Source organism: Dicentrarchus labrax, unplaced genomic scaffold (genome assembly GCF_905237075.1).
Source record: "Dicentrarchus labrax unplaced genomic scaffold, dlabrax2021, whole genome shotgun sequence".
Lineage (NCBI taxonomy): Eukaryota > Metazoa > Chordata > Actinopteri > Moronidae > Dicentrarchus > Dicentrarchus labrax.
The window spans coordinates 26374349-26397536 of record NW_026136707.1 but is presented as its reverse complement, the minus strand read 5'-3'; the positions used below and the strand labels follow the sequence as shown (position 1 = coordinate 26397536).

Genomic DNA, 23188 nt, shown 5'->3' with positions numbered 1-23188 from the left:
TTGAACATAGCATAACAACTGGCTTGCATATATATATATATTCTTCTGTTTTTCTTTTATGGTTGGTCTAGTTTTCTCATATTTCCTCTGATTTTATGTACATTGTATGCAATATGCTGCTTGTAAACCTTAAGTTTGTTTTTAAACACAGCGCACAACACACAAAACAATATGCCAGAGGTTACAGTATAGAATATAAATACATTTAGAGCTACAACTTAATGATTAGTTGCAACATCAAACTGTCAAATCAATCAATAAATCAGTCGAGTAATTAATTTCAATTAAAATAAAGATTTGGGTTAAAAACAATCCATCTAATTCTTTTTAATCAATATATTCTATCTACAATAATTCAATAGACTAATTTTTGATGATGCAGCACTACCTTATCAATCTCCTTTTTATTGCTGAAGAGGGATAGAGTGGAGTGAGCAATTTTGTAGTGTACATCTGGTGAACAGTGAACACTGGTGTAGATTACATGAACAGAGGGAAGGCAAGGGGATAAGAATGAAAGGGCTCCTCCACGACTGCTTTACACAAGATAATGATGACATAGTGGATAGTGGATACAGTTTTTACAAACAATAATTAAAAATTTGTCCAGACTCACACTTGTCCTCTAATTTCCTCTCTGCTGGGTCTTTGATCCCTGCTTGTTCCAGAGGAACACCCCACCCCCAGCGGTCTGGTGGCCCCACAGGGCAAGCCAGTGGTCCTCGGCCGGTGTTTGTGAAAGGGCCCCAAGCTGCCTAGCACCGTGGCAAATGAGGCGCGTGACTCATCAGACCAAACACGGGATTAGCTGGTAATGATCTGGCAAATGGTTTTGAAATTATAATTATCTGCCCCTCTGGATCTATGGGAAGAGAGGAAAAAAGTTGGGTGGAGTGATAAAAAGAGAGTGAGGAAAATAAGTAGAATATGAGAGAAGGCAAGAGGAGGATAGAGGTAGGCTACAGCACTTAAAGGAAGCAACAAAAATACACTTTTACATTCACTGTCAGCGCACTTAGCTGTGTGAAATTCACTTTAACAGCAACAGGACAGAACTGAGAGCTGGCTCATCAATGCTCACGTTATGGAAGACAACAAAACACCCATCAATACCAACAAAACCAGAACAATGCTGTAAGCCATTGAGTGTTGATCTTTGCTGCCACCTGCAGGGATCTGCACAGAATAACCTGCTGCTGTTATATGTAATCCTTACTGATCCACGTGGGGTTCTTTGGGATTGTGGCAGTGGAAAACAAGCAGAATATCAGCACAACCAAAGATACAATGACCGATAAAAACTTTTAAAATGGTGAATAAGTGAATGAAGCAAAAAGAGAGGATGTCTGTAGCTCCCAAACTGAACAATGAAACAGTTCCCAGTGCTCTGATAAATATTCCTAAAGAGGCTCAAAGTTTTGCTGGTCAACATGGGCACAGTTTTTCAGATAAAATTTTATTTTCAAATACAATCTTATTGACAACAGAAATGACTGCTGCCAGTTCGCAAAAATGAAGATGACATGATTATATACTAATAAAAAATACCTATGAATATTATATTCCATTTCTGCCAATAGATCCTCCTTAATATTACACACTGGACCTTTTATTCCAAGCAGCTACCTCAGGCATCTCCTCCTTCTACCTCATTTAAACTTCCAGAATCTGTGAACATGCAAATGTTGTTTCTAAAGGTTTCCTGCTGGACACAAGATCCAGCAGGAAGTCTCCTACTTCACTGTAAAGTCTATTCTCAGTGGATGTGCACTGGTGGCTTCAAGTTTCTACATCACACTGTACAAGTTGATACTGGATTTTATTTCTTTTTATAAGATTTGTTTGTATTTTGTCTTAACTTATTGTGTTCTGTTTTTTTCATTGTTTGTGTAATCCTGTTATTTATCTATTGTGCAATTTAAGTAACGCTGCCAAATAAATCCAAATTACAAAGCTATGTAACTTGATTGTAACTTTGATGGAAGCTTGAGGTATGGAAGCCCATTTCCCCCAATGTGATGAAAAAAACGACAAGATACAACATTATAATGAGAAACTTTCTCCAAATATTGTTAAGACCAGGCCAAGAACACTGGACTCAATTGCACATTCAGTAAATAAATCAGTTTGTTTAGTAGCAGAGTTCACTAAATGGGTAATGCCAAAAACAGGCAAACGAGTCCAAAGGGCAAAGACGAGAGAGAATGCTGGAACGCTTGACTAAACAGACAAAGACGGACTGGCACAGAAGGGAGGAAACACAGAGACTATACACTACACAGGTGCAGGTGATTAGGGCGGGGCAAACTATTACAACAGGGAAACACACAAGGGCAGGAAGTGAAGGGATCTGATACGAGCGGGAAAGGACAGTACAAAATAAAACAGGAAACGCACAAACTAATAATTACTAAGAAGTTAAACACACTAAAATGACTGAACCATGACAAATATTGACTTAATATCTCAAAATAATAACTTGGTATCTTAAAATAATGACAAAGTTTCTCTGTTTTCTCATATTAAGTTCATAAGTTTAAGTTGTTCAAATGTTTACATTGTTTTGTCTGAATATCTTGCATATAGCAGTAGAACATCCACGCAGTAACAAAGACTTCCATCCATTCCACTGTCTGATTGCATGATTTGTGCATAGACCGTTTTCCAAGCAGGAAAAGCACTGCTGTAATTAATAACATTAATAATGACCAGGGCTCTGGTATTGCACATACTGGATCACTGAAATGGCTTACTGGGAAACTTATAATGAAACAACATCATCATCTGTGTATTTTATGCATTGACAAGTCAAAATATGTGCCCTGAAAAAGGTCCAATAGATATATATACCTCCTCCAAATAAAACTCCTTTCAGTTCATCACCATCACAATAAAGTTCTTTCATGTCTTAACAAGGTACACATGGACTTTTATTTTGAAGTCAGATAACTCTTCTCCTTGAATCCTCTTAGCAGATTAGCCTTTCAAAAGCAAACCCTTCAGTGGCAGCGATGGAAGTCAGTGGTCACTTCACTACACTGTAAACAAACACTACACCTAAGCTGTGTGAGATGCCATGTTTCCACGATGTCAGGTGAAACCCAGAGAGATTCAGAAGAGGATGACAGTGATGACACTGACAGCGAATCTAACGGTGCTTCCTCTGTCACCACTTTTTTCAACAGACTCATTTCAGGTAGGTTATTGGCATTTTTCTGTCACTTTGAATTAACTTAACAGCACAGGTGTATTAAATACTATTAACTATGACCATTTAATTGTCTCTAGTTCACAATTAGTCCACTGGAGCCTTGGAAGTGACACACCTGAACGTAATGTAGCCATTATCCAGGTTATTACTAAGTGTAATAGCCTGTGCTATGGCATAGCAAAATGGCGTTGTGAAAAAACAGCCCCACATCCTTTTCGGAACTGTCATTACTGTAAGTTGTTTCTTGGTGCGTTTGTAAATACTGGCATTATTTGCAATGTAAGCTACGAACAGTAGAGGGCAGCGGAGTCGCAACTTGATGACACCAATTGTTGACGTTGTCGTCACAGTGTGCGACAATTATTGTAGTCTTTACATGGTGGCGGAACCAAAGGCAGGAGCTCGTAATTAACCACTAGCTAGACAGTGAAAAGCTTATGAATGTGCTTGTTAATTGCTTTATTTACAAGACGAACGATACTGCACTACAACTTGAATGTGGCGGTATGAAACCTGCTGCCATTAGTCAGTAAGGAGGCGGCGCGTAATGTGGCTTGCTCAACCTAGCTTAGCCTTTAGCTAAGCGGCATTGCTCAACTCAGTTTCAACAGATATGTGTCTCAATAAGGAAGGAGCTTGTTTCTGTAACACCTAGCTAGCAGCCAGTGTGACTGAACGACTGTCGTTCATATGTTATTGTGTTGACCTGCCGTTGGTTAAATAGGCTTTCTCGGAAACTGGAGCTGCCTGCGAAACGTTCACAACATGTTGAACATTCCGACCCAATCGTTCCCTGCGCCGAGCTCCCAGCAGCGAGTCGCTCCGGCCGGCCAGTCCGGGAGGAACAAGGTAACACTGAGGAAACCCGGTTTCTCTTCCTGTAGAGACTATACTGAACTCCATTCTAAAGCCTGGCAGTTTACAGCTGCCTTAGAATGACTGAGGTTCATGTCTGGCTAAACCCTTCACTGCTCGTCTTTATTTCGGCATAATATAATAAACATCATCAGGGTTGGGAGGGTAAAATGTAATCGGGTACAGTTACCAGTTACCTGTTATAAAATGTAGTCATTAACCGAATCTAATTCACTTATTCTACAGTCAGCACCGGGTACACCCATTTCTACATCCCCTCTGATGTGCCTCATTCACTAGTGTTCTGATTGTTTTCCTCTGATAGGGAAGGCATGACATAATTGATTAATGAGTGGATGGATTAAGGATTAAGGAATATTTCACTCAAAATACATCATTATGTTGTTGTCTCACCTTTCTGTGGGTCAGTATTGATTGAAATCTGCACCTCTGTGGTGGATGTTAATGCCATAATGATCCTTACTCACTGAAGTCAGGCAGCAGAAGTGTCACAGTGACCAAAGACTACTGGCCCATTTTTGGGTGCAGTAATTCAGCAAGAGTAGTCTACATGTAACTGTTTATAACACAGGGTGTTTATCCCTTGCGGGACAGGCAAAAAAATAAATACAAATTGCGGAATGTTTTAAGAAGAGAATTCTCCTGTCACCACTACACCACTACATAAATTGACAACTTTCCGTTAAATCTGGGTTACCTCAACACCAAATATGTTAATAAAAAGAGAAATGTCAAAAATAAGTAGTGATGCAAGCGTATTCTATAAGACAACAGAGCAGTGTAACCTTTTGAAAGGAAACAGATTAAATTAAACGTTAAACTTTTTTACAATCAAAAATGTGCTCTGTGTATTTTAAAAAAAAAAGTGTTTTAAAGTTATAATCCCCATTTTTACTAAATGCATCTGTAATCAGATTTTTCTGTAATTGTAATGGATTACAGTTACCCTGTTTTGTATCCTGATTACGTAACTCAGTTACATTATAGTGTTCATTTGAAATAATAGACATTAATAACTGGTATGTTACTGTAGCAATATATACAATTTACTTGTTTGTATTTATTAAAAATAGGATAATATACAAACTTTTAGAAAAACCATAGCTGCACATACAGGGACATAACATGAGTACACAAATACATAAATAAAAACATTTAATCAGAGATTTCAGGGAAGAGAGTTTCATAGTGAATCAAAAGCTTATGTTTACTGAACTGAATGATTTAAGTAGGACATTTGTTTTTAAGAGAAAAGGTTAGAACTTAGGAAGCGATTTAGAGACTGTCTGTTAGTGAATAAACAGCATATATCAGTTACTGTAGCAATATTCTGTAGCCAAACTCTGTAGATGATGCTGCTGTGTCTTAAATTTGGCCTTAACGGGCCTTCACACGTCACCAGAAGGGAATAAAAACCCAGCCTTTCCTCTGTTACATGACTCTGCCCCTAGGTGGCCTTGAAGCCCGGCCACAGTCTGATGGACTGGATTCGGTTTTCCAAAAGTGGAAAAGATCTGACCGGGCTCAGAGGGCGCCTGATTGATGTTACCCAGGAAGAGCTGCAGAAACACAACAGAAGAGATGACTGCTGGACCTGCATACGAGGTGAGCCTGAATGAGCTCTAGTCTGAGAGGACAGGGGCCCAAGCCTTGCATCGTAGCTGCAGTATTTAGCCAGTCGTTGAGTGCTTGATGTCAGCTTAATGATACTTGATCCCACTTTGTCTTGAATACAATGAGATTTAGAGAGGTGTGTTCTGGGGACGCCCAGTACTAATGTCAACTAGACCAGAGCAGTGAACCCTCAGACTCCGCAAAGGCATGTGAGAGCAGGTACAAGGGTTTCAAAATGCTTTAGGAGGGAGGGTGCAGCGCTATTGAAAATGAAATTTTATCTGGAGGCAAACACATTTATTTTGTCAGTAAAAGCCTAAGTTGCAAGACACTTAAGTATTGGACACAATAAAATGAATGAATGATTGATTGTAAAAAGTAAGAAATCTATATTGTCAGATATTCTGACTTCTTCCTTGTGTGTGTCATGCTTCAAAAGTACTGGAGCTCACACTTTCCATAATGCAACCCCCATAATGCTCTTTTTAGCTCTGTGTGTGTGTGTGTGTGTGTGTGTGTGTGTGTGTGTGTGTGTGTGTGTGTGTATATATATATATATATATATATATATATATATATTAGGGGTGTAACGATTCACCAAATCCACGGTTCAGTTCAGACCTCGATTTTTGAGCCACGGTTCGGTTCATACCGCGGTTTTCCCAGTTTCCCCATTTTGCAGAGAAACAGAGAGAGAGAGATGTTACCTGATATTACATTAAGCGGATACGGCAGAAATCTTACATTACGGAGCGTCAGTGAACGCACCACTGCAGATGTCACTCACTAATGTTCGGTTTGGACCCACATGTGGCGCACTTGAAAACTGAATCACGGGTGAGTTTATGAAACGTACTGCTGATGGAGAAAGTCATTAGAAACACACACAGGGAGAGAGAGACAGAAAGAGGGCGTGTTTGCCGTGAGTGACCAGAGGTCCAGGTGTGGCTAGGTGTGAGTGTGGGGAGAAGAGAAAGGGAGCAGATGAAAGTAGTAAATAAACACTAAAATAAGGTGGAAAATGACCTAGAATAACCTACTGTCAATAGAAATACGATATAGGCGTACACCGCTACCACCCCATGGGCCGCCGCCACCGCCGCAGTTACACTGTCTTAACGAGAGCTCAACAGTCCAGGGAGCTAGTGTGTCGTGGTTCTGTCTCTCGGATCCCCGACACGAGACCGTGGACTTTTGTGTCACGATTTCGGTCTCGGTTTCCCGAGCCCTAGGGCTGTAACGTGTACTTGCGACTAGATGTTGCACTAGAGTACCAGCATCTCAAACCAGAACAACAGGCACTATGGCAGACCAGACTCCATTGACAAAACCAGTTATTTTACTTAGCAGATAATCGTAAAACATATTTCAAGCTGGACAGAAACCAAATAAAATTCACCAAAACCATCTTTCAACAGTATTTCCAACAACCCCCAACAACCCTTAATAAATCCTTAATTCACCAACACAGTTGATAAAAACAGCAGTTTCAGTCACTCTACTCAGCTGCACACTGAGCAGACAAGCTATGGAAATAAAACATTGACACTTCTTTTCTCTTTAAATTGACAGTTGTATGGATTTTCTGCTGTAGTAAATATTAATGTGATTGGCGCAGAATCCCTCTTGTTACATTGTTTTAACTTCATCATCTGATATTAGTGTCCGTGCTGGTATCAGTTTCTGTTAGCAAAGGGCACTGAGACTGTGAGATAGATATAGATATATATATATATATATATATTATATATATATATATATATATATATATATATATATATATAAGCTCTTTTTTTTTCCTCTGCATGTTTTCAGGTATGGTTTACAATGTGACCCCCTACATGGACTACCACCCTGGTGGAGAAGAGGAGCTGATGAAGGCAGCTGGGATAGATGGCACTGACCTGTTTGACCAGGTATGGAAGGTGATGGAGGAAGTAAAGCCAATACTTTCTAAAGCTAAAGGTACACTTGGAGAAGGTGCATCTCACATTTCTAGGTATTAAAGTCACAATGGACTGGTTGCACAGCAGATATTCTGACTTGTCAAAGAGAAACACAGGTGGACTTCATAACAGTAGCTCTGGCTCAGTTCCATTAAGTGTCCCAGTAACAGTGACATTGAAACCAGCATGCACAGTAGCAGGACCACCCCTAAGTGGAATGCAGCCTTATAGCATATATACATCATATTATATATATATATATATATATATATATATATATATATATATATATGTCATTAGTAGTTTCCTGATATGACATGCCAAAATGTGTCCTGCGCAACTAGTTCAGAAAAACACCCTTTTCACATTAATGGACAGTCCAAGTGTTGATACTTTTTAAAGACACTGTAATCATTTCGTATGTATGAAATGTGTCTGTGAACTTTACTTCGGCAAAAATCCATTTGGTATAGTTTTGGCTGAGCTGCAGCTATCCATTGTTTAACATGCACATTCAGATAGCTCTAGCTTTTAAGATAATTGAATCACTTAAATTCTTGTCACCTTTTGTTTCTGTTTGCATGCTTGGCAAAGTAGGGGAGAACTCAAAGGAGTTAACTAAAAGTTTATTTTACATAACTAACAGTCTGCCAGACAGATGAAACTGCCAGAAGTATTACAGCTTTAACAGCTTTATTGAAAAGAATTGCTCATGACAGCTACAGTAGCTTGGAAGATAGCAGCATGTGGCTCTGAATTTGAGATTTTTTATTGTCTGAGTGTTGACTAATTCTGAAGAACTATGAGTTAACAGTTGTTAACAGTTAACAGTTATGTGTAGCTCTGCTCGTGTCTGCTATTTGCCATTGATTCCAGCCAGCAGTGGTGCTGGTTGTGAGCTGTAGTTTTCCCATTAAATACCATAGCTCTTCAGCTGTCGCAGTCCCTCCTGCCCCCTGTTGATGCTCAGGGTCACTCCTCCACACACCAAGCTTGGAAAAAGGGTTAGGGCCAAGTACCAAGGCGAAGAAGTGCTCGGTGTCTGTGGAGGGGCAGCCTGCTCTGCAGACACCCGGCCTGCCTACTGCTCACAACCAACATGTGTTGTCCCCCCCAATATTAATAGATTTCATTGTCAAACTGAGACAGAATTTGCTACTTACAGAGATTATCATTCCTAGCTTATTCTAGGCATTGGTTTACGTTGCTATGGTAACACACGTGTGTTTGTGCACAGGTCCATCGCTGGGTGAACTATGAGTCCATGTTGAAAGAGTGCCTGGTGGGCAGGATGGCTGTTAAGCCAACCACAGCTGTTAAAGGTACACACTCACACAGACACACGCGCACACATACACACAGAACCTAGAGTATGTCTAACTATTGTATCTGATCTGCAGCATTACCTCAGTAGCCCACAGTAGAGAGCACTTTTTAATATATGTATTAGTTTGAACTTTCACAGCAAGTAGAAGATGTACAGATTATGAAATTCACAGGAGAATAAAAATGGGTACAAAGGACTAAACAACAAAAACGAACAAATCAAAAAGAAAGAACACCGTCTCATATTCATACACACAACACCAGAGGTTGCGATGATAATGTGCAAAAAGAGCAGTCAAGAAATCCCTGCAGCATAACAGCACCAGACTCTACACAGTTCAGACAGGGTTTCCATGTTTTATAGAATTTGTTTGTTTTTTAATGTAATATACCTGTACATACAAACATTGTTTGTGGTAGATCTAATCATTAATTGTTGTCAAGAGTGTAAGGCTGTGAGGGCCATGTTCATGGTTCTAGGTCAGTCTCTTCTCCCGCTGAGTGCTTCTGCCTGAACACCATCTCCTGACTTTGATTAGTCATTTCCTGGGTGAACCGTGTCGATGAAATGCTTTTACTCTTGGTAGTCTTAAAAGTAGTGCCCAAAAGTGTCACTTTTTGTTTGTTTTTTCAGTTGTTTTCCTACTCTTCTACACCTTGTAAAATGTGACAAAGAAAAGATGACTTTCTACAAACACTTGAACAAAACAAGAAGACATTTCAAAACTGGATTGCCAAAGAATGAGAACAACTTTGACATAAAAACGGTTGTGCATGATTGCTTAATATCTGTTTCAAATCTCTGCAACTTTATTTTCATATATTAAAGGCATTAAAGGTGCAGTGTGTAACATTTAGGACAATCTATTGTCAGAAATGGAATATAATAATATATACATTAATGTATAATCACCTGAAAATAAGGATTGTGTGCAAATGAGCAGTTTTTATCTACAGAGGGAGTGGGTCCTCTTCCACCGAGTCTGCCGTTTTGAATCGCCATGTCTCTACAGTAGCCCAGAATGGACAAACCAAACACTGGCTACTGTAGATAAGGAATCATGTTATACATGTAATTGTTTACATAATATGTCCCCTTTAACCTTTTGAGACCTGCAGAAACCCTCTGAAAGGTCAATATTGGTCTCCATATTGTGTAATAGTTATTGTCAGTCTAACCCTAATCTGAATTTAAGTCTTAATTGGGGTGTTGTTGTTTTTCTCTCTGGTTTTCTTCTTAGCTATCATCCCTCCTCCACCACTGACAAGCCTCGCCCCACCTGTCTCAGTGGCTCCTCCCGCAGACAAAGACTCTCGGCCTCGGTATGAAAGACAAACACGAGACCGGCTCATCAAAGTGGACCAAATGCGTACATAATCAGTGACTTTGTCTGCTTGTTTCTGTAGGTACGACTGGTTCCAAACGGATGTGACTGTTCACCTGGTGGTTTATGCTAAAAGGAAGGTAATCACTTAATCACACACCCATGACTAACTCTAACCTCTGTTGGTATACAGTGTGAACTGCAGGTGCTTGATGAGATATAGAATGTGTATTTGGAGAGTATTCCCTCCAGATAGACCAATACAACAAAAAGACAGCTGCTCAGCTCGTCTGTTTTTAATAAACGTTTAAGGATGAAGTTACCAACTAGCCAAAGAAGATCAATGGTTGAAGATGACATGTAATTCTCTCCGTCAGATCCCCAGCTCCGGCTGTACCATTGTTGACCTCGAGGCGGGTATTTTAAGACTGGAAGTGCTGCTGGGGAAAATGTCCTACATGATACATTTACGTGAGTAGACCTATGGCTTTCTACATTGTATTTTGCTGTCTTCTGCAAAAACATAAGTGAGACCCAGTGAGGTGCAGTACATGTAGTTTACTCCATTTTTCTCCTTTCTTTGTCCTGTAAAGTCCTTCGTAACTTATACTAAAAAAAGTGCTACACAATACTTGCTTGTTAGTGTAAGACAGTAGTGTGTGTGTGTGTGTGTGTGTGTGTGTGTGTGTGTGTGTGTGTGTGTGTGTCTGTGTCTGTGTGTGTGTCTGTGTCTGTGTCTGTGTGTGTCTGTGTCTGTAGAATGAAAATCACTATCACACAGCACCATAAAAATGTGAGTTATTTGTCTACTCTTCATCAGTGAACTACCTTCAGCGCTGGTTCTACATCTTGATCTAAACTGCTGGATTGGCAGTGGTCTCTCCATCTTTACAACACATTTCTGAAAACAATGATAAACATATTTTAACCTACAGAGAACCAGCTATGGTTGTGATAAACATGATGTCACAGCAGAATCAAGGCACAAGTGTGTGTTTTGTGTATTTTCTCAAATGATCAAATAACTTGCTGTTCAAGTGGCATTATTAGGGGGAGTTATAGTGTCTGTATTCATGTACAAAATAGTTTACTTTGCTGAGTGACCCTAAAATTACAACTACTCTAATGTAATCAGTATATTACTCCTGGCTTTTAAAGGACCACTGTGCAGGATTTAGTGTCATCTAGCAGTGAAGTTGCAGATTGCAACCAACTGAATACAGCTCAGTCTTCCAAGTGTGCAGGAGAAACTATGGTGGCTGTTTAAAAAAGGCCCAATCTCACATCTCTACATTGTCCTGGGAAAGGATTTCTTAAAAAGAGTGGGAAACCTGAATCTAGAGCCAGTGTTTGGTTTGTCTGTTCTGGGCTACTGTAGAAGCATAGGTTCATCATGGCGGACTCTGTAGAAGAGGACCTGCTCCCTCTGTGATTTGACATGGGCACATTGTACACAATATCATGCTGCTGTGACTTTTGTTATAAAATGAGTGATTTTCATGCTTTCAGGTCTAGCTGAGGAAGTTGACGAAAGTGTTGCTGGTAAGACAATATCTTGATTCCACTGAAATGTTTTTATTTGTGTGTGTTATTATGTTGTTCTTATTCTTAAACTGTCATTTCTTCAACAGTCCACACTGCCTTCTCAGTGGGAAAGATTCAGGTCACCATACGCAAACAGGGTAAACGGAAATGGACGAGTCTTGGTCAACCACTGGAATTTCACAATACATTTCTACGCAAAAAAGATAGAGGTGAGATATCCAAGATCAAAGAAATCAGTCCACTGAGGATTGTTTAGTCTTACTCTTCCTCTTATTTGGAGCCTATGGTTTAAATGTCTGTGTATCAGACCAATGGAGTGTTGCAGGGAGGACGTGTTTTTGTAGGCCAACCCAGAAGGTAGCGTTGCCCTGGTTTTTTCCATTGGATTTTGGATTATTACAGAAAATAAGCTCAGTGGCAAACAAAGTTTATGATACTTACACATTTTGTTCAGCAAGATAATCTTTACAAATTAACTCTACTTTTATGATTTTTGAAGCATAAATGCCATTGCTAACATTAGGCTATAAACAAACAACACCACGGTCACATGACCTCAGCATCACCATTACTAAACTTGCAGCTTATAATTACTTAATTTAACCCAAACAACCTCTGTACCTCTTTTAATCATTCATCAAATAACAGTGGATATTTGCTTTCTTTTTAGTAACACAAGGAAAAGGTAAATAATGAGTCTACATCAATGATCTCCTTTTTACAGCTCTCCACTATCGGGATTGTGTGTTAGTGTCTAAGACTGAAGTGAACCATAACACCTACGTGTTCAGATTACAATTTCCACGTGGGACTGTAAGGCATGTACCTGTTGGAAAACATGTCTACCTCAAGGCCCTCATTCAAGGTAAGCAAGAATACAGTGAATGTATGCTAAAGCACAAATAGGCGTTTTTCAAACATTGTTCATCCTAAACAGAAAACTCGCTTTTGTCTCTCAAATGCGGTTGTTGTAGTTTGCCCTTCCACTCTCTAGCCAAACACCTGTTCACCGGTCAGATATATAGATGGCAGCATGATATAAGTTACTCACATGAGTATGGTTGACTTATACTTGAGTTATTGTCCAGCTGTCAACATGGTATGGAATGAGAGGGGTTAACTAGTTGTGTCAGATCACATTTGACTTGATACATTAATTTATACACTGCTGAGTTCAGGATGAGACCTCAAATATGTTTAACAAAAGGCAACAGATTTTCACATTCATATATTCAAAATATTTTGGACATATATTTGACTGATAGCAAGAGACAGCAGAACAGTTATGAAGAAATAGAACTGAACAACATTAGCATGTTCAGAGATTCTGGAGCTTTTAATGAGGTAGAAGAGAGAGTAGATGACTCTTTAATGACTTAAATGTGGAAATTATACTTTTTTTTTTTTTTTCCAGAAAAACGTATCAGACACACATTATTGTTCCAAGCAGACTATTTGTAGGCCTGTATTTTGTAATACATGGCTAGAGGGGAGCTTTAAGTATATGCCCTTCCTCCCTCCTGGGCACTGTGAGCTTTACAGAAAACACAGTCCACCCTCTGACCACTACATCATGTGCTATTGAAATATGATGATGTGAGGTTTCTATATTGTGTGTTAACAAGCTCATTTATGATTTAAATTTTACTGTGGTTCACATTTATCTAAATTTAAATGTAATTTGTCCAAATTTCTTAATTTTATTCAAATCTGTATGTAATAATGTAAATAAATACAGATTCTTTTTGCTGTAGTAAACAGAAAAAAGTATAATTTAATACAGTCAGAATATACATAAATATTAAGCACACCCCTACTATTTGTAAATATAATATAAAAATGGTAGCATACTACACTGTGCTTTATATTTTAATCTAATATGTTGATATAAATTAGTGCAAGTTAATGTAAAAAAACCATGTATTTTTCATGTAATGATAAACATGATGCTTTAACACAAACCATGAAATCATGATTTATCATCTGATATGTGTTATATTATGATGTCCATTAGGTGGCACTGAATGGTTGAGAGTAGTCTTTATTGTCATGAAGAGAGAGTAGTGTAAATAGAGGGATATTACTCTGTTTATACATTATATGTCAGTGCAGATGCAGGGAGGATCTCTTTACTCCTCATTAATTGTTATTAATGCATTGATGGAGGAGGACTGAAGCGGTTCTCAAGGAACACAGTGGACTGGTGCTTGATATAATTATAAGAAGTCTTATTTAACTATTATTTTTGTCCATATGCAGACACTGAGGTGGTGAGGCCTTATACTCCAGTAGATGAGAGCCTGGTAGCTGCCTCCCAACACTCCTCACAGGAATCAGATCTCTACCTCATGATCAAAGTTTACCCTGATGGGGTGTTGACCCCACATCTCAGCAACCTGCACATCGGTAAGTCCCTGCCAGCCTGTCCTGTGAGGAGAGAGGGGCTGAGGGTCAGATGTATGCACATGTCAGCACAAGTTAGCACTATGAGGGTCCCCACATGTCCTGGAAAACCTAAGGAAACCCTAACCCTTTCACCACTGGGAAAAATGTGTCAATACTAGACCTACCCGTAAATTCTATGACCATTTGTGAACAAGTGCTTTCCTGTATTGTCATGGTCCTGGAAAATGATTTGTTAAAAAGATTGGGAACTCTGAATATGCCTTCATGTCCCCTCTGCCTACACCTTTCCAAAGTCACATTAGCGCATCTAGTGGTCGGGGTGCTTTTGAGAATCAATATCAAAACAAACAAAAACATTCTTAGCCCCTAGTGTTTATTGTTGCTCTGTTTTCCTTTTAAGACTCTTGCCTTAGACATACACCCATCGATCGACCGGTGACCAGAAGAGGGGGGGGGGTTCAGCTTGATCTACCATGACCAGTTACCGGCTGATGAGTGTCATATATATATCCAATTCTGTGCCGGTCAAATTTACACACATACTGTGGTTCAGGTGCACAGTGGCACAGACAGTAAGCCATTATTGTAACAGCTACACAGACGTTAAATCTGCGTGGAAGCTTTTGAAGGTTTTTTGGGTGACTAAAGATAGGTATAAAAGATACTGCTTACATACTGAAAGTCAACAGAGCAGACACATGCTGGGAGAGAGAAACAAAACCAGGCAGTGTGTGTGCAGTAAGAGGGGTGGAGGGGTGTGTGTGGAAAAGAGAAAAGCAAGGTGAGCACATTAAAGTAGTTTGTAAGTAAACTCTAAAATAACGGGAAAAATAAATGGAATTAAAATAAAAGTACAATCATTTTCAGTTGGATTTTATTTGTACAAAAAGCTCTGTCCATTCTGTTCAATGCTTTATTATCAACATACAAGGTTTGTATCTGCTGTCAATTGTAGTTCTCAGAAAGAAAGAAAATTGGAATCTGCAAAATTGGTATCGGTAGGTCATGTCATTTTGAAAAATCTGAAATCAGAATCAGAAAAAAATACAATAAAAAATCTTTTGTTTTCATATATTTATTTTAAGTTAATTCAGTACAGCTTTTTACATATTGTTGTTGGACCTCTAATGTTTTTCTGTCACTGAAATCTCTGTAGAATAAAGGTTAATTCAAGTTTCCTCCCCCACCAGAACCTCCCTTTTCAATACAGCCAAAAGTAGAATTGTGTCCTTATAACATCTTATCATCTTATTTGGTTTGTCCTCCCTCAAGTATAAAGGAGAGAGGCACTCTCTGCTGTGGACACACACAGTGCACCACAGATAACCGGCAAAATGTGTTGCCATGCTACTGCTGTGCCTGTTTGTCAAATTAAAATCTTGGAGCTGAATGCAGAAAAAGGAACACACACAAAAGGCTGTAAATCTGGCAGTGAGAGAGAGATACTGTCTGGCTTGTTGTTTGTGAACTTGATTGAACTTGGTCCCGTGATTTTTGATAGCAGAATGGCTTTCCACTTGACCACTCTTACAGGTGAATGTGTAGTGTGGATTAAATTGTGGAAATGTCATAGACTGCAAAAGAAATAAAGGGAGCTTTAATTATTTGTCAGTCTCTAGTTTCAGTCTTCTTCCATACAGCAGGGTATGCTTTAGGGTGGGACTACCTTGTGATTGACAGGTCATTCTCAGTGAGTCCTTCCAACTCAACACACCAAACTTAGATCAAACTGTCAAACTAGGCAGTGCTGATCAGATATGGATCCAGATTCTGTTACTGCGTTGACTATTTCTCTCCTAAAATGGTTTCATGAATATATGTTAGTGTACTGTTTATCTGGAATACGAGATAGTGTGACCAGGCGAGCCGCCATTGTTCCTGCTACAGACAACTCGAAACTGAGCAGCCAATGGGAGCAGCTCAACTCGCAGTACGTCACCTCCGCTGGCTTTTTGCAGTGAAAATTAAAATTGTGATCATTCCCACTAATTGAGAATCATATCGCCATATCTGTCTCTACCTATCCTGCAGCCATAATATGAGATGTAATGACATATATTTTCTATTACCGCTCTCCTGGAGATGTTAGCTAATACTTATCTCAAGCACTTTTGTCTTTGCGGTTAGGATTTGATTTTTAACTGTACTGTAACTCACACATACAATTGTCCCTGTATAATGTATAATGTATAGTGTACACTAATTTCAATTAGAAAAGTAGAAACTGAATATTATCACAAAATGTTCATCTCTGCATTGTCCCCTCTTTTCGACACCCTTGAGCTTTATTTGATGTTGCTCCAGTATTTTGTCACCATGTGATTCAATGTATTACTTGCACGTTTTTGTTCACTTATTTGTTTTTACTCTCTAGGTGACCATATATCTGTTAGTGGTCCAGAGGGTACCTTCAGTCTCCGCCCCCTTCGTGAGGTTGCATACCTCTACCTTTTAGCAGCAGGCACAGGGTTCACGCCCATGGCCCGCCTCATCCGACTGGCTGTACAGGACAGTGACACCATCAGGTGGGAACTAAGACTCAAATCAGGAGGCAAAATATCCACGAATTTCATCCATGTATTTTTATTGTGTCTTTATTATTTATATTTGTATTCATTGTGTTTTATTATGTTTCACTACAGTATATTGCCTCTGTGCAATCTATCTATATGGAATAAAATTGTTAACTGTCAACATCATTCAATTTTTGTGCACCGGCACAGCCATATTTTATAATACAAAAATCTATCAGTGAATCAGCAAGAAGCAGGACATGTCCCTCCCACTCATGATGGCCATTTATTAAAGCTTGGACAGGCAAATACAGAGCTGCCTCTTTTTTCCAAATTCCTAAGGATAAATAATTTTAAAATGAATAATAATAATAATAATAATTCACATAGATGTTCACATACCAGTCTAATGCAGTGCAGCACTGCCCAAAGACTTGTGAGAAATTTTACCTTGATTAGAAATGTATTCTATCAGGATGAAACTTATTAAATCAATTAAGACACAAATACAAGGCTTTTTTTGTATTGTAATTTAAAAAAAAAAAAAAATTCTACATTAGGGGATCAGTAATTTGCATTTCAGTAGAAACCATTTTTAGACCCAAGTTATGTCAGAATCTTTTGTCTTGCTGTATTGTGATCAATCACTATATATGGACTATGTCTTTCCACATCCAATGCCTAAAAAGTATATAGCAAAAAAGCCTCTTACCATTAGTATTTCCTAAAGGAATCAAGTCACTGAGGTATCTCATTTCAAAACTGAATATTAAGGTATGTAAAATTTGGTACCTATTACGAATCTGGAGATTTTTGGTTTTGAGTGTAAGCAAAATGTAATTTTGAGAAATCTCAAGGAATCTGTGAAGAATGATAGCAAAGCAGTGTATGAAGCTTGGCCCAGCACTTCAGATGTATGAATATGGTATAGTAGGTGAATTTTGAGATGACAGAGCTGAAACTGAGTTTCTGGTAGGTAACTCCAAATACTTTTAAGGACCTTTTTATTGTTCAGTAAATCCAAGCACTTATAAGGTCTTTTTCAATGCCAGCACTTTAAAGTAGCATTGTCTTTTTCTGTAAATATCCTGTAATGTCTGAGTAAAGCTGTAATACACAACTGCCCAACTTTAAACCGCTACCTCTTATTAACTTACAAATTCTGTCTATTTTTATTTTCATTTTCTTTTCTATTCTTGACATGTCTCTCAATACTTACCTCACAAGATAAACACAAGGATTATCTTGTTTGTTGCTTGTCTTCTCTGTATAATGTGTCAAAACAAATTGTTTAAAATACTCATATATATATATATATATATAATATATATATATATATATATATATATATATATTAAAAGAGACGCCACTTCATTAGCTACTTACTACATTATTGTTGTGAAATAGTGACATTTTAAGGTGTTAAATAACAGTTAATGACCTCAGTAACTACACTACAGTGGTCTTTCCTGTATTGAGAACTTACTCTTTGTTTGGGAGAAATACTCCTGTCCTCATTGTTGTCATCAGCCTTTCACATTCACAGTACAGTTTCTAGTAAACATTTCTAATGTGTTCCATTTTACTGTTGGTACTACTCATTATAAATCCAAGGCTTGCCTGATAATCCACAACATGTTTGTGTGTCTTCAGAAAAACCAAGCTGCTCTTTTTTAACCGGCGAGAAGAGGACATTCTGTGGCGCTGTCAGCTGGATGAGCTGGCTGCTAATAATGAGAGGTACTGAAGCTGTGTGTTTGTGTTTAAAGCCTTTGTTGCCCTGTTTGTCCCTGTCACAGCCCAGCCTTCAAATGTCATTTATTATAAATTAAATCAAGTAGGTTGTCAGTCAAGACTGAGTCTTTACTTCAGCAGCCCGGGTTAGAATACGATTTGTTAAAATTGGAGGTTATCGTCTTCTGTAAGCATAGGCCCATTTGATGATTGGACATAGGACAGGATCCCCTGGACTCTAGATGCTGCTGGTAGAGGCTTTAGGCCAAATGTGCCCCATTTGTATTGCAGTCTCTGAGCCCACGCTCTTGTTTTCCATTAGTGACCCAACTAGGACCCACATAGGGAGCCCACATGGGTTCACTGATGTGGGACTATTTAGTTGACCCAAGTGGGCCCCAAATAAGATGCACATTTTGAATCCCTACCCACTTGATGCCCATGTAGCCCAGCATAACCCATGTGGGGCACACATATGCATGTTGACTGGGATGGGGAGGAGGTTGGTTGCACAACTATAAGTCTGAAAGACAGAATGACAAAACTGTAGGTATTTAAAGAACAGCATCCAGGCACGATAAGCTAGAGTGAGCGCGTCAGTAGGATCATTGTGTCACGTATGGGGAGACAGTGTGGAAAAGCAAAAGTGACATACATGATTACACTAACTATTGAACTCCTGGCAAATGGGCTCCATTATACAATTTCTGTTCATTAAAAACACCACTTCCTGTGTAACGGTACAGTTTCGTGTAAGTTTAGTGTGCAGCGCAGCAGAATAGGGACCCATTAAGTTGCAGTGTGAATGTATACTGTGCTTTTAGGTCTGACAATACCCACAGTTGTAATAAGGCAGTGAAGTGCAGCTGATATTCAGCTTTATAAACACTGTCTTTGTACATATTCAGAGTGTGTGTCTGTGTGTTGTGGTTCAGGTTTCAGGTGGAGTACGTCCTCTCTGAGCCCTGTGAAAGCTGGACTGGCAGGAAAGGTCGGGTGGATGAGTCTATGCTCAAGGATTTCCTCAACAGGCCAGATGGGTCTAAATGCTATATGTGTGTGTGCGGCCCCACTGCCTTTACAGAGCTAACAATAGGGTATGTATTATAACATTTATTATAACATTAACTTTCCTAGTGCTCTGACAAAATATTGCCTCTTATTATTTATAATTAATTCAGGTCTTATTTCATAACTTTGGCAACCTTTTCTATCAGTTTTGATAACATTGTACTCACTAAAGTAATAGTTGCTGATCTGGGAACACACTGACATCACTACAACAAAGTCAGACAAGGAGTTAGTATGTAAAATGTTAAGGTATGTTCAGTTAAACCAGGAAGGAAACTGCCTACCGCTTTCCAAGATGGCGGCCTGTTCATTATATGAAAGCTGCTCACAAGGCACACACCACAAATGTATTATTAGAGCTGGATTCGGTACCACCAATTAGCTTTGCTGCCAGCTTGTTCCAGTGGTAACTCGTACCATTGGATAAAATCAATTAATGACAAGGCACTTTTAGACTTTCCAAGTTTTATTGAACCGAATAATCAATTTCTGATTATACCACAAAAAAATATATTCATAATAAAGCCCAGAAAACTTCCTCGCAATTAACATCATCAAATTTCACACTGCCCACTGGCAAATGCAGATAAAATAAATGTTCACATTCACTTTCAAACTGTAAAATTCATCCAGGCTTGGATGATGTTCTCCCTGACAATCCTGACAACAACCAGGTACATTTGTCCTAGACATCATCCTATTGGCTGGTCATATCGGGAGAAATTGCCAATGTTTCATTTGAAAGCCTTTGTTGGCTTATCGGTAAAGATGATGTGCCAATTTCAATGTGCATCACTTGAAACCGCAACACTCAGCATAAGCACAAATAGAAGTAATAAATATAGTGTTTAACGTTGGGAGGAAAAAAAATGGAAAAGGCAACATTGCTATCTGTTTCTGAAATGTTAAGACCTTCACACCACAGACATAATTGTCCCTTTTTTATGGTCACTGATGTGGTTGCGTCATCAGGCGGCTGTGGCTCAGGAAGAGATGGAAGGTTGGCAGTTCGATCCCCGGCCCCTCTCGCTGCATGTCGAAGTGTCCTTGAGCAAGACACTGATCCTGATGATGTGCATCGCTGTATGAGTGTTTATGAATGATTAGTTTCTGTTCTGTTCTCTCTCTCACCCCAACTGGTCGAGACAGACGACCACCCACCTAGAGCCGGAGGATCTGTCCTAGGTTTCTGCCTTTTAACAGGCAGTTTTTCCTTGCCCTTGTCGCCAAGTGCTTGCTCATGGTGGTACTGTTGGGTCTCTGTAAATAATGTTTTAAAGAGTTCGGTCTAGACCTGCTCTATTTGAAAAGTGTCCTGAGATAACTTCTGTTATGAATTGGCGCTATACAAATAAAATTGAATTGAAAATTGAATTGAATTGGTGAGCAGTGGGCACCTTGCATAGCAGCCACTGCTGTCAATGTGTGAATGTGTGTGAATGGGGTGAGTGTGGCATGTAGTGTACAGCGCATTGAGTGGTTGAAAGACTAGAAAGGCGCTATATAAGTACAGTCCATTTACCATTTACCATTTATCTTCGGTTCGTGTACCCTTACACTGGGTGTCACAGCAATAAGCATTTAGCCTACTCAGTGGGATAATTCAAGCGTCATCTTATCGGCCCGTCATATCAGAAGAAATTGCATATGACGATGTTTCATTTCAAAGCCTTTATCGGCTTATCGATACCAATGATGTGCTGATATCATCGTGCATCTCTTGAAACGCCGCACTTGGCATAAGCAAAAATATTAGTAATAAATATAATAAAGGTTGGGAGGAAAAAAGGTTGGCCAACCTCTTTCAGGTAAACTTACTGTGGTTTGGTTTTTCCTTTTTTTTAACCCTTCTTCATACTGTGTTTCTCCACTTACATTCACACTAACCCATACACATACACAGCATCTCATGTAGTGACTTATGTGACATGAGGTCATTGACAATTGCGAGCCACGATATCTCCATATGGTTTGTTATGGGTTTGGTCATTAAAGGACTACAGAGATTGTATGGACAGACAGTAAGTTCTAGATTTATGGTCCAGTACTAGATACAGGCCTATCACAGGCACTGTAGACTGCCGAGTGTAGCCATACTCAGCCCTGGCCTACAATGTATCCACTTTATCTTGCACTCAGTCCCTTTCTTCCCTTTCTTGTTTCTTGCCTTGATCTCCTTTTCTGTTTGTCCATCTTGCAGGTTGTTGAAGCAGCAGGGCTTCAGTGAAGAGGAACTCCATGCCTTCCAGGGCTGATGAACTCTGCCTCAACCCAGCTCCAACGTTGCAAAGATTGTGTGTGCCTGTGAGTGAGTGAGTGTGAGTGAGTGAGTGTGAGTGTGTGTATGTGTGTGTGTGTGTGTGAGAGAGAGAGACAGTCGATTTTTAATTTATGTGATTGTGAGAAATGAAAGGAAAAATTGTATTTCTATGCACCAACGACCTGATGATGCTGACAGCCGACAACACACCCAAGGCTTTGATAGGCTGTGAAGAAAATCACAAAACCACAGTGCAGTAGGATTCTTGTGATTCTGGACAGTTTGGTCAATGTCTGGAACAAAGTTTATAGAGTTCTTGAAACCTATTGTAAAGGTGTGTAAAATAAAAGCAGTAAACTATACTGAGATAAAGAGAAATGAATGAGATGATGTAAACCAATGAGGTATATGCAATATAAGTGTGTAGCACAGGATCTTCTGCAGATACTTAATCTTCCAGTTATATACAAGCAGTTGCAGGAGAGTTAAAGTCACTGCAGAGATACATAGTGTTATGCTGAAAAGGTTGGTTCCCCACTCAGACTGGGATCATTTTCCTCATAACTTCTGATTAGAGTTTACCTTTTATAAAAAAAAATGTTTTACCTTTTTAAAGAGTAACTACACACACGCTAAAAGCTAATGTTGCTGCCTTTATATAAAATGAAACTAGTCACTTTGCTGCAACAGGAAGGAAAGACTATGATGTAACTCTGTCCCTCCAGGATTCTGCAGGCTTTTTATTTGCGATCGTTGTGGTAAAATGCCTGATTTCACAGCAGCTCTTCTACAAACAATTGGTGCATGTTGTTTTTAGGATATTTTTCTTTTTTGTATAATTAATGAAAAATTGAAGGCAGCTTGTTCCAGTGAGAATAAAATCGCACTGTTTGGAGGGTAAATTATGTGCGAGTCGCACACAAAATTGCAGGGTTAAGCAGGATTCACCTGTATTGGTTGAATTTGTGTTAATTGTTGTGATCGCAACTTCCTGGAGAGCCTGAACACTGTACAGTAGTGCAGTGTTACATCATTTTTATGCACAGAAAATATCCCTAATTTAAAAACAAAGGAGCACCTGAGCTCCCCCTGGTCTGTTTCACAAAAGCCCAGCTAAATGTTACAGTGCACTGGGACACATCATCAGTGATGTAACCTGGAATCATTGGGGATTTCACCCTCAACCCAGCCAGGACTGACCAACCCCCAACTTGTGTTCCTGCAGCACTACCCCACAGAGCCCCCCTCCTGATCAGAAGCATCCCTCCTCCTCTTCTGTAATGCCCTACCTACTCTGTGTTGATATAACACAAGCTCTACATCCTGATTATTATTTATCTTGTGCACTTCTGATCTTAACA

At 39.2% G+C, this 23188-nt stretch overlaps 1 protein-coding gene across 1 annotated transcript; it reads left to right on the top strand.

The window, feature by feature from the left end:
• The first annotated feature begins 2991 nt into the window (after window positions 1-2991).
• Window positions 2992-22189, top strand: LOC127367445 (cytochrome b5 reductase 4). Its single transcript, XM_051407304.1, has 16 exons — window positions 2992-3196; window positions 3936-4060; window positions 5539-5692; window positions 7517-7617; window positions 8885-8969; window positions 10215-10296; window positions 10381-10438; window positions 10676-10769; window positions 11808-11840; window positions 11930-12052; window positions 12568-12708; window positions 14103-14249; window positions 16624-16774; window positions 18416-18502; window positions 19432-19593; window positions 21768-22189. The coding sequence occupies exons 1-16, from the start codon at window positions 3088-3090 to the stop codon at window positions 21820-21822; spliced, it is 1707 nt and encodes a 568-aa protein (XP_051263264.1). The 5' UTR covers window positions 2992-3087; the 3' UTR covers window positions 21823-22189.
• Window positions 22190-23188: the final 999 nt, after the last annotated feature.